The sequence below is a fragment of the Suillus clintonianus genome (genome assembly GCF_016758775.1).
Source record: "Suillus clintonianus strain FC179 chromosome Unknown DEU56scaffold_207, whole genome shotgun sequence".
Taxonomy (NCBI): Eukaryota; Fungi; Basidiomycota; class Agaricomycetes; order Boletales; family Suillaceae; genus Suillus; species Suillus clintonianus.
The window spans coordinates 21,451-37,023 of record NW_024539431.1 but is presented as its reverse complement, the minus strand read 5'-3'; the positions used below and the strand labels follow the sequence as shown (position 1 = coordinate 37,023).

The window sequence follows — 15,573 nt, the reverse complement described above, 5'->3', positions numbered from 1 at the left end:
CCTGGGGAGTGAACCATTGGGCGATGTTGTTGGTGCAGCAGGCAGTGGCAACCTCGAGGCGGATACGGGCAGTAACCGTGACGGTTATGGGGGGTGGTGATGAAGAAGAGGTAACTGAATTGTCACTTATTGCGGCCATGTCTTCGCAGATGAAGAGAAAAACTCATAATTCTCAATCGCAGGATATACACCGTCCAAACCGGCACTGCACATCGGACCCCGATTCAATCCCCTATCCGTTACTAACGGCCAGGTCTCATATGGAATTGTCAACCTATCAAAATTTGGCGTCCCCCTTGACAAGTCTCGCTCCGAAGCTATGTAGACGTCCTGTCGCAACACCGCATGAGCCCAACGGGCACGTTCCGTTACCCGATAACCGCCCGGTTGAACGGCGGTCATTCGGTAAGACCACTGCAAACCATAACGTCCGAAGCAAGCTAACTATCCATTAGGTTAGAACACCTCCACGCTCAGTGCATGGGCCCTCAATTCAATCCTCAGTCAGTTGCTTAGTCTTACTGATCTACGAAGACTCACCACCCTGCCCTTCGCCTCTCAACCCTTCACATCATGACTCGGCCCAACGGCACACAGGACCCCCTCAACGCCAACGAGGAGTGGGCACAAAGTATAATCAAAGATAATCCCTATTTCTTTAGGACTCGGCCACCATGCCGCAGAACTCCAAGGTGTGCCTTGTGCCTTGTCGCACACCCCTCCGTTGTTAGCCACGTTTTCTTACTGTCATTTAGGTCCTTCAGATTGGCTGCTCTGACTCGCGAGTGCCGGCCTCCATCGTCACAACGTCCATGCCTGGCACTATCTTTGTACACACGAATACCGTCAAGCACGTATCAACCATTCATCGGACTCCTCGAGCACATTACGGTCATTATCCCTGCAGCCAATTACACATCTTCGACGACAACGCTCACTCCGTCCTGGCATATGTTGTCAAAGAGGTCGGCGTCGAACACGCTCAGCCTCTTATGATTATCATGGTAACGCTTCGATCGCCCCTCTAACGGGCATACGCTACAGTTGGCCTCGTCGGTCACGGCGTCTGCAGAGGTGCCAAGGAGCCGCCGCCCAGCACAACTTGCCTCACCCCAACCCACTCATACATTGGTTGACCTCCCTTACCCAACTCGTTCGAACCCTCGACCACTCAGGTCATCCAAAACTCATGCTGCCTATGTAGAGAAATATGGCAGGAACGTCCGTATAAGAGGGCTTGGTCCTGTGAGTAACTCTTCTTTAAATCACGAAACTCGCGAACAACTGTTCGATGCAGTGGGACGAATGCCTTCTCACCCTTTACCCATGTTTCTGTAGCACACATGTACTACAGAAGCATAATCTACGAAAAACCGTGGTAATCTCGAAGAATTATCACGAGCCTCATTGGTTGTGGTATGCCAGCTGCAGAGGGTCATGTTCATAAGCGTCAACGGCGCGTTGCCACTCCTGCATTTTCCATTCAGAATATGCGAGCACTTGTGCCTCTTGTCTTTAGCAAAGGAGAGGAGCTCAAAGATAAATGGATAGATACGATTCAGGAAGCGAAGGAAGACCAGGCAGCCTCGGACAAGCAGAACTCCGGCCGTTTTGGAATAGACGTCTGTCACTGGATCAGCCGAGCGACCTTCGACGTAATTGGGTTAGCAGGTAACTCATGTTGGGTCGTGCATCCATCCTTACCTGACCATCACGTATCACCCACAGGCTTTGACCACCACTTCAACGCTATACAGAACGAGTCGGACGAGCTCTTTGCTGCGTATTGTCCGAGGTTGCTGTCTCGCAGGGAGATGGGGTTAGGACAGTTCTGGGGATTTACTTTCCAATCCTGAAATAGCCTTTTCGTACGTTTAAATCAATTTACTCATGAATGTAATCCTGGCTGAGCTTGCAATGCAGCCCGATAAGAGGGCCAAGACCGTCCACAGATGCCAAGAAACTATTCGCCGCGTAGCAGGAAAGCTAGAGCAGCAGGAGAAATCCAGGATTTTGGATGGAGAGAAGAGCGGTTCCTCATATGTTGCGTGAGTCAACTGTCATTTCTTTCTGTCGGTTGGCTGACAAATTCTTAGTGAAATCCAATATTGCGACAGACCTCCCACCAGATCAGCGAATTTCCAACGAAGATATATTGCACAACATCAATACCTTCATGTTCGCAGGGTCTGATACGACATCTCTCGCTCTGACGTGGACGTTTCTGCTCCTTGCAAGACATCCAGGCTTGCAGACTCGTCTTCGTACGGAACCTCTCTCTATCGTACCGACTACCCCGATATCGCGACTGTCACCTGAAGAAATCGAGTCTTTACACAACACCTTGCAGAACTTGCCATATCTGAACAACATTTGTCGGGAGTCCTTGCGTCTGATCCCTCCAGTCCATTCTTCCCTCCGGGTTGCAACACAAGTTGACGAGATACCTGTACCATATTATGTTCGTTTGAGCGACGGCACGGTCTCGGAGCAATCTCTAACACTAAAATTCGTACAGACACGCGCACAATCTTGCAGAATGCTATAATCTCCTCTGACTTCTGAAAATACAGGGTAAACAAGAAAACTATCATTGATAAGACACAGCGGACTCGCCTTAATTCAGCACACAGGACCTCAAACTCACGCCGTGTCATGCCCAGCGTTGCAACAACAGAGAAACGCCTTGAGCCTCCTCCAAACCCCCAATCGCACCCTTCCGGTCACATCTCGCATCACCGCATCTTCTAAACGACCCGCCTCAACGTGAGTAGACCTTCTTCGTCCATAGTAGCGCACATCAGGCGCCCTCGGTGGCAAAAGAGTTGGGGCACGTGCTAATTGCTAACGATCGCTTCAGCGATCATGCATGAACACAACTTGATGGTTACTTACGGGATCCATGGGGCCCATGTTGAAAGATGGTTAGATGAGTAGGTGCGTTGATCGATGATGATTTGGGGGGATTGATCTTGGCCAGTGAAACTCAGTGCAGTGCACGGCCCGGCTTCAAACCGTGGGACATGCCAAACTGGGTCAAACCGACGGCCTGAGCCGTGGCTGATCTGCAAGAGATCGACAAGGAGTTCGTACGAGCCGTGTTCAGCCAGCTTAGATGCGGTAGCGAGGACTATGAGTGGGATATTTACGCTTTAGCATTTGAGGCAGCCCTCAATACCAAAAGGTGCGGTTCATTTATTGATGTGTGTGTCAGTAGCACTTATGTTGGTGTTGCAGTGCTCTGAAGCTCTCGCGGACTTTTTTGTCGACAGCTCGAGATTCCCTACCGCACTGGGCAGCCCACGCACGTCTCGAGCGCTTGCGCGAGCACGTCGATGATGCCCGTAAGGTCTATCAAACGGTGCCCGTAACCTCTCAGCACACACACACCCAGCCTTTCGTTGGTCAGTTATGGTGGGATTGGGCTGAGATGGAATGGCTTAGTGGTAACGAAAATGCGGCACTACGTGTTATCCAGCGCTCAGTCAAGATCGAGGGTACGGGTGGTATGGTAGTTCTTCGTGTAAAACGCAGCCTCGATGATACGATTAGCTGCGCTCACGAGCAGTGGAAGGACCGGGAAGCTTGGATAAAACTACGAGCCTTTGTCGAGCTGCTTACTTCCTCATCTCAAGATGCGGCACTCACGGTCTTAGACTCTCAGCCTGCTGCCAGTGTTAATGAGAATCCTGGTCGGAGAGAGAGCATGATGGTTGCATCTCTTATGCTACTGTACAATCATTCAGTCATACTACGACGTCCTACTCCGACAGCTGTCCTGAGGGATCGACTACAGATTGCCGTCGACACTTACTTGGACAATAGCCTGGTGTTGGGCATGTTTCTAGAAGCTGAGAAAGGGCACGGTATCTGGGGTCGCGTACGGGCTCAACTCGGACAAAGCACAGCCAATGGAGGCCCAAGAGAAAAGAGCATTTCACGGCGTATCGCAGAAGTGTGGGTCCCAGGGTGGGAGAAAGTGCGATGGCAGAGTGAGATCGAACGGACGAGGAGCGGACTTGCTGCGGCTGCAGAGAGCGAAAGGTTTGTGATATCGTTTTGCTCCGGCTGTCATGGGTTGACATCATTTTCAGGACTGCAGGAAGCGCTATTTTGTGGCGCGTCATTTTGGAATTTGAGATTCGGGTCGGGGAGTTGCAAAGGGGGAAGAAGCTGCTTTACAGAGCAGTGAGTGAATGAATGTGGAATGGCGTCACCTGCGATGGCTCCGGTAGAGTTGCAAATCTGTGAGTCCGCTCCACACATTACGCGCACCGTGACCAGTACTCACCCGCATACAGCCAATCAACCTTTCCTGGAGTACCAGCAGCACTATTCAACGAGCTTGGAGCACTCACTGGCCTCGAGTCTTTGCAAGTCGTTCAAGTTGGAGGTAGCAGTATACCAGGTATGTCGCCACGTCTTATCATTGGCATGATCTGACGCAAGTTGCCGTAGACGAGAGAGAAGTGGTCATAGGTCGGAGCCCTAGGAAGGTGCTTGCTTCCATAGGTCAAGGTAAAACAATGTCGCGCTTCCTCCCCTCCACAAAGATGAATGTAGGTTGTCGTGTTTTCTTTTGAAATCCCCTTTTGAATTTCGTCTCCTAGCAAATGATGGAGCATCTGGGGAAGTGGGCTATGCAAAGCCCTGATGACAAGGTGCGGCTTGAAGTCCAACGACCACAGCGATCGTGGTGCTGATGCTATATACAGACCATAATAATCTCGCAGTGGACCGAATGTCTCATGCACAACGGTAAGCTTGTGCGCTGCTGCGTTTTCCCTCTCGTGCTTCAGCCTTCCTCTTGGCTTGAGCAGCCTCGCGCTCCTCTTTGATCTTTCGGAGACGAGCGTCTCAAACTTATCTCCGACTTCCTTGCGGAGAAGAAGATACCCCATGTCAAGTGCGAATCTTCTGATGACCTCGTACCTGCTTATCTGAATTAATTTAATCTTTCAGTTTAGGTTTCATGGGTCGATGGGTCGTAGTCAAAGAGATCAGGCTGTCCGAGTTTTCATGATGGGCAATACCGCACAGGTCATGCTCGATGTCCCTGGAATGTGGAGGTGTTGGGTTGAATCTGACAAGGGTCAATCGTACGCCTCCCTACTTTCTTACATCGCTGCATTCTCACTCCTCACAGGTGTCATCTCCCTGGATCTTGAGTCATGATGTTGTCCAGACGTGTCAAATGACCATACTACCCCGCCGAGTCAATACAGGGGGGCGCTCTGCACGTTGTTTTTTTAGCATGCAAGGGGTCATTCATCGTTTACGTTGTACTTTCCTGCATCGTCCGCACGTATCTATTGTAAGTACTACAAGCGATCCCCTTTGGTCGGCAATAAGCAGTATGGTATGCAGATTCGATGTCATGATTCCGAGTCAAAGCCAAATACTATGCACTCAACGATGGGACTGATTCACGACAAGCGATCTTGTGCGCTACAGTAATGTGAACCACAATCATCAATGCATCACCAGTGCAATGCTCGGCTTTGTTCTTCACTTCAGATTGGAAGCGAGAATATTAATTAATGATAGGCATCTGCTGAACGTATAGTAGTCTGCCTGTGGGAATTCAATACCCTGGTAAGTGCGGCACTGGTTGCGGAATTGTTAGTCTGCGGTTGGGACATATTGCAGACCATACATTGGCATCAGCAAACCGTGAAAAATTGCCTTATAATGTACAACTTGAATTGGGGAATATGAGAAGGTTCAACCAGGGTTACTGGGATACCCTGTCATCTCCTCCCGGCTGTGATGCCCCAACAACGACATATTATCACAAACTCCCTTGCAAATACAGATATGAGGACCATTGCGAAAAACGCTGCCCGTGAGATAGTCTTATATACCCTTGCAATTGAAAACTTAAATAACGGAAACGACAATGCTCGACAAGGCGAACACACCTATACTGTCATCTCTTACCGGCTGTGATGCCCCAACAACGACACATTATCGCAAACTCCCTTGCAAATACAGATACGAGGACCATTGCGAAAAACGCTGCCCGTGAGATAGTCTTATATACCCTTGTAATTGAAAACTTAAATAACGGAAACGACTATGCTCGACAAGGCGAACACACCTATGCTGTCATCTCTTACCGGCCATGGTGTTGCGAAGACGTGACCTCGTCACAAAATACTAAATGTCGTCTAGATTCGCAGACTTACATAGGTATATAGCAACATCACAAATTTCTCGCACTTTAAATACCCATACCTAGCAAGAGCAAATTTATATCTCTCTATAGGTCACACGGGTACAATATCAAGGACTCCTCAATTCACTGATGTTCTGACTGGGGCATCGCTCGTCATGGAGGTACGACGGAAGTGGAGTGTAACACGACAGTTCAACAATAAATAAATTAAAGGCGCAGTGGGTGCGCAAGCAGTGAGTGCTCAACGCTAGATGATGGTTAAGCTCAAGGACCGAAGTCGCAGGATTCAGCCACTCATCAGCGTTTAGGAGACTCAGTCAAGAGCATGAGTCAGATGATGACGCGTGTACGCACAGACCCGAAACTCGGCCTGAGCCGAGTGCGACCGTAGATTCAACTTGTTTAAACCAATTAAAACTCGATGAATGTTACCAAATGTCGGAAGCGAGAGTTGGAACAGCACCACACATACTCATACTATGCTGTAAGTCACACCTGCTTCATCTGGATTAGCAGGACCGCCGGGTCTATTGTGATCATAGGCCATTGTAATCTGTTACCACCATGACCGCACCATCAGGGGACGCCAGCGGCATTCATACTAAGACATTGAAGGATCCCAATAAACCGGTTCCTCCGACGTTCTCTGATATATTGGAACATCGAGCGTTTCTGAAATTTCGCTTGGCTCAGGCGTATCGTATCTTTGGTGAGCTCGTTGTCTTATCGTGACGGGAAGCGCTCGTCGTCATCGTGCAAAGCAGCAAAGTACGGCTATGACGAAGGCGTTGCAGGACATATTACTGTCCGGGTGAGAATAATGACACTGATAATACGATGTGCGTGGTTATTCTAATTGCTTTGTTGAAAGGACCCAATCAGGCCAGATTGCTACTGGGTCAACCCCTTGGTAAACAATTATGTTGTCGAGACAAAAGCTATAATACTCACCAGTTGATATAGGGTGTTCACTTCAAGCTCATCCAGCCTGAGCTCCTCCTTCTCGTGGACCATGAAGGAAATATACAAGAAAAGGAGTCCGGACCCTATCGGCTCCTCAACCGATCAGCATACCTGATCCATTCAGCCATTCATGAAGCTCGCCCGGATGTGATCTGTGCTGCGCATTCGCACACTACGTATGCCAAGGCGTTCGGCTCCCTTGGAGTGCCCCTTGACCCCATCACTCAGGACAGCTGTGCGTTTTATGAGGTATCTCGCGTTCATCATTCTTCAATGAAAAGAGGTATCTCAGTCAATGTGTCCATAGGATCATGTGTTATTTAGTGAATTTCATGGCATCGTCGATGACCGCGAGGAAGGTCTGGCTATAGCAGCTGCTCTAGGTTCCAAGAAGGTTCGCAAATGCACCAATTTGTATATGTCGACGCTCACAGTATTCTAGGCTGCTATCCTCCAGGTATCTTTGAGAGCTTGGTTGAACGTTCTCAACTGCTTACCATGTTCTTTTGGTAGAACCATGGGGCTCTTGTTGCCGCCAAGTCGATTGAATCTACCATTTTCTTTTTCATTTCTTTGGAAAAGTGCTGCAAGGTTCAAATGATAGCAGACCAGGCTGCCGCCGCTCGTGGACTGACACCGCGTCTTATTGACCATGCAAGTGCGGTTAAAACATGGCAACTTCTTGGATCTGAGCTAGACGGTTGGTTTAATGGGGTTCCTGAATTTCAGCTCTTGGAGCACGAAGAAGGAAAGAAATTCGAGTACACGCCTGCACACAAGTAGAACCTGTAGCTGACCTATTTACCAATATGGAGTCCTAAAGCACCCAGCGATATACCTGCCAATGTTTTGATCCTCTACCAACATGGCGTAGGTGTCCACCGGCAAGGTGAAACGACCGTTGCCATTTCCTCTACAAGAACATACCCATGCGCGGATTTCCTACGAAGCATCTCTATAAGGTCTAAGAAAGGCTGGTCACCAGAATATCTGGAAGCGAAATTGTCAAATCTAGAGAGCCATTCATTGAGAAGGATGAGTGGTAGACCAAGACGTCCTGCGCAGGTACAGGTGTCCTGCGAAAGATTGAGCCCTCAAGGTTGGATTTGAGGGCGCGATATGGAGTATCGGACATGGCGGTGGTGATCAGATAGTGAATCCCGTTTTCTTGCATGATACCTACCACCACCCGAGATTCTGAGTCCGCCGGGCGCGTTCATACTTTTTAAAGTCTGTTGGTTGCCTGTTGGTTGGGGTAACTCGCCCGCGATCTCGGTGCTGCTATGAGCAGAACATAGTGTTGTTTTATCTAATGCTGAGCTTGTGCTGGTCCGTCTGCAGGTATAGTCCCTTTCGACGGTGGCATCCTGCTAACATTTTCCCGTCTATTATTCGCTTCAACTTGGATGGGCAGGGTACACACATTCTGCATACCATCCGAGTCTCTCCAATTCCGTGAACTTTAAACAAATCAATGCCACTTCACTGATTGCAATGATCATCGACGATCACAGTCCAGTATTACTCCGGACTCGGAGGCTGCTTATGCACATTCGTGTTGTTCATAGTGCATTTGCTTTGGCCCTGTCTTTGACCCCTTTTGCCGATCAGGGTGTTTTTTGTGAGGAATACCTGTTATTAACAGCTTGGGTAGTAGTTACCTTTATAGCGTCCGCCGTCAACCGTCATATGTCCAGTTCCCAAAACCATACCGCAGAGGTCAGCGTAGGTCAATTGAGATTATTGATGCCAATCCTCACATTTATAACTATGTATTGTGCATAGAAGGAAAATGGCCGTTATTCCTTCGTTGTGGTCTGCTTTCAAAGAGCAGAGTAGAACCGGAGCTTGCAGACGGCTTAATGAAGATTTGCATGACCGGATATGTTGCTAGATATGACCCAGGCTCATTACTTGGTCGAGGTCAAGAGATTAGATGCTGGACTCATGGAACAGCAAAATGAGGACGACACCATAACACCGTATTCGTCGCGATGATAGTCTCACTTTCCCGCGAGATATCCCACAGAAAGATCATGTTTTCCTTGCCACAGTAAGCGGTACGCCGTTTGGCAGCCTGGTGCACACGACCGTGTTCCAAATATTCGGCTTGCCGTCGAATGATCCTGAGGCGAGTCTTTCTTATCAGGTGAGAAACATGCATGATGGGGGCTGTTCAATGTGTGATGTGCTGCGCAATGTCAGACACCCCAACTGATGCATTTTACCATCAAACCCCATTGATACAGCCAATCCAGATTCCGAACGTCTGACTACCAGCGTGTTCCCAGAGTCCCGAGGGTTTCCCACTTTATTCCCTGTTTCCACATCCCAAATCCGACCGTTCTCATTCATTCCTAGCCAGACCAACCGAAGGGAGATAGTAGTTGTTCCTTCGTGTAAGAACGGCTGGACGCTTATGACTTCAAGTTCGTTCTCGTTTTTGGAAAACAGCATTATCAGGCTGTGTACCCAATCGTGGCAAGGTGTCGGATCTAACTAGGAAAAGTGGCTATGTGCGGCCGTTGGCAGATGAGGATATGAGAGCAATTAGATAACCTCCCCAGCGAAAAAGGAACGTCACCCCTCCAACTCACCGGGCCCCTCAGGTAGGTACTGGTGCAAGTCAGATTTCTTGAAAAGAGTCAGTTTTATCTTATGTTCTTCCGAGAGATGGAACAAAGGTTTGAAGCGGAAACCTTTGTCACCACCTACAACACTGAGGGCGTCCCAAATTTTCAGCGCTGTGCTATATTGTGAGCTGTCACTATCGATACTCACCTCGATATACGGCCGTCTAACTGAAAGCAGCACCCAATATTCAGAAGGACGAGGTGTTTGGGTATTCGGATTTATATAGAGGGATTTGCCTCCCTTATATCCAGCTGAGTGGAACACCCCACGCGCGCTCTTGGTCTCTCCAATTTAACACCGAGCCAAACTCAGCGCAATATTTCTGGTGTTACCAGAAAGCAAAAACGGCCGACAGTGCAAAGATCGTGATATTTTGTGAACCATACCATCAGAAGCCCCTTCCTCGTCCTCTACCCCTTGCCCTACCACGTCCACGGTCCATCCCTCGCCCCCTTCCCCTTTCGCGAGCATCGTCCTTCTTCCTGCCTTTCGGTTTCGGTGCGTCATCCACCAAGAGGGTATCGAGAGGAAGTGCATCGGGGAGTACGAAATACCGGATGTTGTTGCCACGAATAGATAGAGAGTCGAGGGATGCTGGGTCACGATTACGGGCTGTCATCTTGACAGTTTTGAGGTAGGTATTCATCTGCATGTCGACACCTGCGAATGATTAGAGGGGTGTAAGACTTGAAAAAAAGAGCCACTTAGACGAACCGGTGATTGTTCCATGGACTAGTGAGCCATTCTTGAGCTCGATAGTTACCGTTTCATTATTGAGTTTCATCAAAAATCTGATGAAAATAACTTGGGGTTAGCGCCCGACCTTGCAATGCTCGAATAGAAGAAAATTCTAGGGTTAGCTGAATATGATAGAAGCAAGCGCGGTATTCACCTTACAAGCTTCATGGTGAATATTTGACCAGCAATATGGTTGCCAGTATGCACTGAGGACGTTGCAAGGACGTTGTCAATGTCCACCAAATCAAGCCGCGCAAAATGCCGAGTTTCGAACAATTGAAACACGCTACTATGTAACTTGGAAACATAACTTTTAGATAACGACTAGTCTGCGGCCTCCTGGATTTCTCTCCTTCACATTCTCTAGGAGCCAGAATTGTCATCTATATCATTTTCGACCTAATGCATGTCTCTATCCTGGACAAAACGGAAAACATTGTTGAGTTCGTTACTCAATAGTTCCGATGACGATGAAGAAAGCCTTGCCTTGGATCGGATTTTGCATGGTCAACAGGTCATAGGAAGGACTAGTAAGAGCCATGTGCATTCTAGTGTTCTTTTACTCACAACCTCTGTTGAAATAGCGAAAACTGCAGAGATTGAATCTCTCCGTTTTTCAGACAGAGATCTTGTCGTCTTGGGCACACTGGAGCATGGCCAATTCGGGGTGGTGAGAGCGTACAGAGCATGTACCACCTTGTGTACTGATGTATCTGTTCAGATTGACGTGGTGACATGCCAGCTAAATGGTCGCGTATATGTTCGCAAATCTATCGAGAAACATTTTGCCCTGCGGACTCATGAAGTAACACTTGTTTTGCATCATGTGCTTTTCCATACTGAGGAATTCTATAGCAATGCTCTCCACAGTTAGAACGGGATATTCTTCTGTGCGCGAAACGTGAGCGCTCATCGTGGGCTCCGCACTTACTTTGTGCATTCCAAACATCCACTCATCTCAACGTTGTAATGGATTATGCCGAAGGAGGCACATTATGGGACGTCCTTGAGTCAAGCCCTGAAGGTAGAGTTCCTGAGGCAGACATACTTTGGTGGGCTCCTCAGGCAGTCTGCGCCATCAATTGGTGTCATTCACAAGGTTTTGTACATCGGTAAGAGCCGCCCTCTAGCATTCTGCACTCATATAAATGTAACGCAGTGACATCAAACCCCAGAACTTCGTTCTCACAGCAAGCAATCACATGCTTCTAATAGATTTCGGGTCTGCTGCGCCTCTTTCACCTCCAGAGCTTGACGGGAGCCAGTCGGTCCCGAAACGATATACTCTTGTTCCTTGTGGTACTTGTGATTATATTTCTCCTGAAGTTTTGCAAGCACACGAAGACGCCCTCCTTGCGTTGGAGTTGTCGGACGACAATGCTTCGCCTTCAATCTCCAAAGAGGCTACTCCGTATGGCTTGGAGGTAGATTGGTGGAGCCTCGGCGCAATGTTGTATGAATTGGTTTATGGAGTAGCCCCTTTCTTCGCTAAAGACATCCGAACTACCTATCTGAGGATTTTGGACTACGAGGTACTGCAGTGTCAGTGTACTTGCTTGTATCTACATTAACCCCTCATTCGAACAGACGAGCTTGCGCTTCAATGCGGCGATTCCCGTTTCTAAACAACTACAGGAGTTACTTTGCGGGTATGTTGTGCAATAATACATGCTACCATCACTCAAACCACATGGATGCAGACTTCTCACTGACCGACGCCGCCGTCTCGGTAGATGCAGCGTGTTGGAAATTACAGAGCACCCGTTCTTCGGAAATACCGACTGGTCTTGCGTAGACTCGCGTGAGTCTTGAATATCAATAGCTCTCCTTATATCAATTCTTTCTTGCGCAGGCCCTGCACCACCTGACATCCATGTGCCGCAATTTACATATTCTGTGTCAGCTGCGCCCATTACGCCCATAGAGCGCTCAGATCCCACGGATGAAGGAAATTCACAGCCGTTCGCGTTTTCTGCTTTATTCCACTCTTCCCCAAACACTTCGCCTGGAATATCAATTTTGCGGGACACGTCTCATCACATATCTCCACAAGCTGAATCGGCCTTCATCGGATTTTCGTGGGGTCCCACTGAGGATGCTTTCCTTCTCCCAACCGATCCATTTCGAAAACACGAGAGATTGGCCACCCCTCGGGCTCTACAGGCCACTTCCGGGAAATCTAGCCCTTATCCATCGCTCAAAGCTTCCAGCGCTGCCACGCATTTCTCCGCGTTTGCAACACCCGTTCGTCCCCATAGTTTATCAGCATTTCACACCCTTCCCCGCACAGGCACTATACGGCGTACAGCTCAGCGGCGCGCTGTTTCTGATCGTGAGGCCATGAAGCAGCTCGTAGAATGCATCGGAATGAGCGCCAGGAAGAAAGTCCTCGCTAGCGGTCGCAAGCCGCGGTTGATGCAGTCCTTTGGCCGAAGTTTCTCAAACCCCGTCCGGAAAGAGCTGCGCTTCGGTCTCCAGCCCATTATCACCAACAAAACTTATGACTCCGATGATTTCCCAGCTGTGGTGGTTGCTTCGCCATCAGAGGGAGTCGACGAAACCGAGTCGGATGGGCCACCAAGTCCCAGTCCCAGTCCACGCCCCGGTTCTGCAATGTCTATACTCAGCCGAAGAAGTGTCACGCCCACAATATCTAGATCCTATTCTGCTCGTCTGTTAAACCTCCCCTCTACTTCATTTACGACGAGTGGATCGCATGAAGAACTCTTGAGTAATCTGCAAGGCGACGAGAATGTGTTTGAATCACTGGAAAATAGGCACGCCGCCATGATGTCTGATTTGACAGCAATAGAAGGGCGCTTGAGCTGCATCTCCATGTTATTATCGGTGGAGGCACCCAGGTCCTCCGCTAACGTCACTTAAAAGGGGTATGTTTACGGGGTGTTCATCTCATACAAATTGACTGTTCACTGACTAATGTTCGTCGCTAGGATATCTCATCGGAGCGATCCGTATCACCGGCGAAGTGGAGTGCGTACTGTCGTGTATGAAAACCACGGCCAAGTTGACAACAGCTGGCAGATTTCAAATTCAAATGCGAGCAACTGTACAACCGTATACTACTATAACACTTTGTATAGTCTGTTGTACATGGGCCAATTCACATCCACATGCTAATGTCACCCGGCATCCCATGCACTAGAGTTTCTTTGGCAATACGCGTGGAAGCTGCTTCCCGCACATCATATAACGCTCTGCTTGTTGACGATGCCCTTGGGCAATTTTTGCCGTGATTCCCCGAAGTTGTTAGATGGTCCTGAACCGAAAATGAGGCTACGAGAACTCGGAGAAGGTCTGGACTGGCATGCATGGTCATCCTCAATCCTATTTCTTCTTTGCCGCTCGGCCCGCCCATCCGCAACACTTGATCTGTCTATTCTGCAGGAGCGAGCTGACAGTTATTTTGTGGGTCCCCGAGAAAACCCACCCTGCCAAACGGCTGGCACAGAACAAGATCGTTCTTCCCGTCCTATTCAGGCCGAGCATCTTTAACTCCTTGCGTACTTTCGCACAGTGTCTCTGATGAAGCTCTAGTATCTAATTTTGATCCTGCTTCTTCTGGTCAATTGCCGACAACATTTATTAAGGATATGGCGTATGTGCTCCAATCTCCCAAATCATCATGAGTAGTGCCCTTCGAGTTTCTGGACGAGCTATCTCGAAATCCCTCTTCACGCTCCATCTCTTCACGCAGAATGACATTCTGACAACTATCATCCCAACGGTAAACACTCTAGCATTCCTAACAACTTCTGGTCTAATATCACAAATGCAGACACTTTTTGCGCTGGTGGCAGCCCCCCTCTGTAACCCCTATCGATGTGTCCCGGTGGTCTGGTGGATTTGGCTCCACCTCCTTCACTTTAACGTTGCCAACCAAGTAATTGATCCAGCGGAAGATGGCAGGAACAAAGCTAGCCGACCAATACCGGCGGGATACATCAGTTTACGAGATGCGGTCTATCTACGCTGGTCCCTGGTTCCCATATGCTTGATATCATCAGCATTTTATAGCATTCAAGTGTTTAGCGCAAGCCTAGCGATAACTTTTCTCACTCTCTGGTACAACGAGTTCAAAGCCCATAGTCACTGGTTTTCAAAAAACTTGATGACTGGCTTAGGATATGCTTGCTTCCAGGCCGGGGCCACCCTCATCGCAGGCATGTAACCTATATCAAATAAGAAAACACATGCTGACTATCACAGCCAGGCCGAGATATGTCGCGGCTAGATCCTAGTGCTATCTTGGCTGTGCTGCTTAGCATCGCGATGTTTGCCACCACGCTGCAAGCGCAGGACTTCAAGGACCAGGAAGGAGATCGTTCCATAGGCAGACGGACACTGCCAATCGCGTATCCTTCTCCAGCTCGCGTGTCCATGTTTATAGGACTTCCGATGTGGTCAATTTGTCTCACTCAAGTCTGGGGGATGGACACATTCTGCAGTGTTGCATTCATATTTTATGCGGGCCTTGTCGGATTACGATTCATGGTGTGTAAGACACCTCGGGCGGACCGTCTGTCATGTAAGCTATACAGTGTAAGTCATACCCTCATCCGTGTAGCTTCGGCCTGACCGACTCTTTGAAGCTCTGGTTTTCTGTCGCACACCTACTTCCTGGTTACTGGCGTTACTTCAATGATGCGCGCATGCATCTTTCATAGTAGTTATAGAGGAGGTTTGATTCAAGGATTTCTCACCGTGGACTTACGGACATCGCATTTTGTTACACCAATCAAACACACCGAGTTACTTTTGTTGTACACCTGTAGTATAGACTTTCATTATCGATCTCTTGATACGGGCAAATCATTTTGGGGCCTTGGGTCGCTGCTATCTATGCCTTTGTTGCAAGTCGCTACTCCCTTGCTCAAGTTATTAAGTGACGGTAGGGCGGAGAGTACTTGGCAGGGTATATCCCAGCGTTTGGGTCTCGTGCACAGTAATAACCACATGTTACATACGCACACCGTCATCGTCCTCATCAGGCAGCCCATCAGCATTATACTGATCGGTTCCGTCTTTCTCGTGCACTGGTC

General features: G+C 48.8%; 6 protein-coding genes across 6 annotated transcripts; 5 read left to right on the top strand and 1 right to left on the bottom strand.

The window, feature by feature from the left end:
• Positions 1-573: 573 nt before the first annotated feature.
• DEU56DRAFT_749845 (uncharacterized protein) lies at positions 574-1,028 on the top strand (the record flags this gene model as incomplete). The annotated part of the gene is made up of 2 exons (XM_041349474.1): positions 574-708; positions 756-1,028. The coding sequence occupies 2 exons, from the start codon at positions 574-576 to the stop codon at positions 1,026-1,028; spliced, it is 408 nt and encodes a 135-aa protein (XP_041200834.1).
• A 2,031-nt stretch (positions 1,029-3,059) lies between these two features.
• Positions 3,060-4,200, top strand: DEU56DRAFT_938432 (uncharacterized protein; the record flags this gene model as incomplete). The annotated part of the gene is made up of 3 exons (XM_041358846.1): positions 3,060-3,184; positions 3,238-4,044; positions 4,095-4,200. Coding segments are annotated over 3 exons (1,038 nt in total), but the record flags the coding sequence as incomplete, so codon positions are not given.
• A 2,542-nt stretch (positions 4,201-6,742) lies between these two features.
• On the top strand, positions 6,743-7,946 carry DEU56DRAFT_896717 (class II aldolase/adducin domain-containing protein; the record flags this gene model as incomplete). The annotated part of the gene is made up of 7 exons (XM_041356429.1): positions 6,743-6,895; positions 6,948-6,989; positions 7,050-7,088; positions 7,142-7,390; positions 7,449-7,535; positions 7,584-7,598; positions 7,655-7,946. The coding sequence occupies 7 exons, from the start codon at positions 6,743-6,745 to the stop codon at positions 7,922-7,924; spliced, it is 855 nt and encodes a 284-aa protein (XP_041200832.1). The 3' UTR covers positions 7,925-7,946.
• A 2,013-nt stretch (positions 7,947-9,959) lies between these two features.
• Positions 9,960-10,762, bottom strand: DEU56DRAFT_241839 (Sm-like ribonucleoprotein). The gene is made up of 3 exons (XM_041345257.1): positions 10,668-10,762; positions 10,490-10,607; positions 9,960-10,435 (listed from the first exon to the last, which is right to left on the bottom strand). Exons 2-3 carry the CDS (start codon positions 10,557-10,559, stop codon positions 10,164-10,166), a joined length of 342 nt encoding a protein of 113 aa, XP_041200831.1. The 5' UTR covers positions 10,560-10,607; positions 10,668-10,762; the 3' UTR covers positions 9,960-10,163.
• A 35-nt stretch (positions 10,763-10,797) lies between these two features.
• On the top strand, positions 10,798-13,793 carry DEU56DRAFT_844265 (kinase-like protein). The gene is made up of 10 exons (XM_041355099.1): positions 10,798-11,043; positions 11,098-11,183; positions 11,235-11,318; positions 11,369-11,625; positions 11,673-12,045; positions 12,101-12,162; positions 12,214-12,314; positions 12,366-13,401; positions 13,465-13,504; positions 13,556-13,793. Exons 1-8 carry the CDS (start codon positions 10,920-10,922, stop codon positions 13,394-13,396), a joined length of 2,118 nt encoding a protein of 705 aa, XP_041200830.1. The 5' UTR covers positions 10,798-10,919; the 3' UTR covers positions 13,397-13,401; positions 13,465-13,504; positions 13,556-13,793.
• A 124-nt stretch (positions 13,794-13,917) lies between these two features.
• DEU56DRAFT_844260 (UbiA prenyltransferase family-domain-containing protein) lies at positions 13,918-15,394 on the top strand. Its single transcript, XM_041355098.1, has 3 exons — positions 13,918-14,258; positions 14,310-14,694; positions 14,745-15,394. Exons 1-3 carry the CDS (start codon positions 14,157-14,159, stop codon positions 15,107-15,109), a joined length of 852 nt encoding a protein of 283 aa, XP_041200829.1. The 5' UTR covers positions 13,918-14,156; the 3' UTR covers positions 15,110-15,394.
• Positions 15,395-15,573: the final 179 nt, after the last annotated feature.

Excerpts from the sequence above, each read along its gene's own strand:
- DEU56DRAFT_844260 (XM_041355098.1), top strand. The coding sequence starts at position 14,157 with ATGAGTAGTGCCCTTCGAGTTTCTGGACGAGCTATCTCGAAATCCCTC. Across the intron at positions 14,259-14,309 it reads TGACAACTATCATCCCAACG|ACACTTTTTGCGCTGGTGGC; the intron begins GTAAACACTCTA and ends TCACAAATGCAG. Across the intron at positions 14,695-14,744 it reads CGGGGCCACCCTCATCGCAG|GCCGAGATATGTCGCGGCTA; the intron begins GCATGTAACCTA and ends TATCACAGCCAG.
- DEU56DRAFT_241839 (XM_041345257.1), bottom strand. The coding sequence starts at position 10,559 with ATGAAACTCAATAATGAAACGGTAACTATCGAGCTCAAGAATGGCTCA. Across the intron at positions 10,436-10,489 it reads AGTCCATGGAACAATCACCG|GTGTCGACATGCAGATGAAT; the intron begins GTTCGTCTAAGT and ends AATCATTCGCAG.
- DEU56DRAFT_844265 (XM_041355099.1), top strand. The coding sequence starts at position 10,920 with ATGTCTCTATCCTGGACAAAACGGAAAACATTGTTGAGTTCGTTACTC. Across the intron at positions 11,044-11,097 it reads ACAGGTCATAGGAAGGACTA|CGAAAACTGCAGAGATTGAA; the intron begins GTAAGAGCCATG and ends CTGTTGAAATAG. Across the intron at positions 11,626-11,672 it reads TCACAAGGTTTTGTACATCG|TGACATCAAACCCCAGAACT; the intron begins GTAAGAGCCGCC and ends AATGTAACGCAG.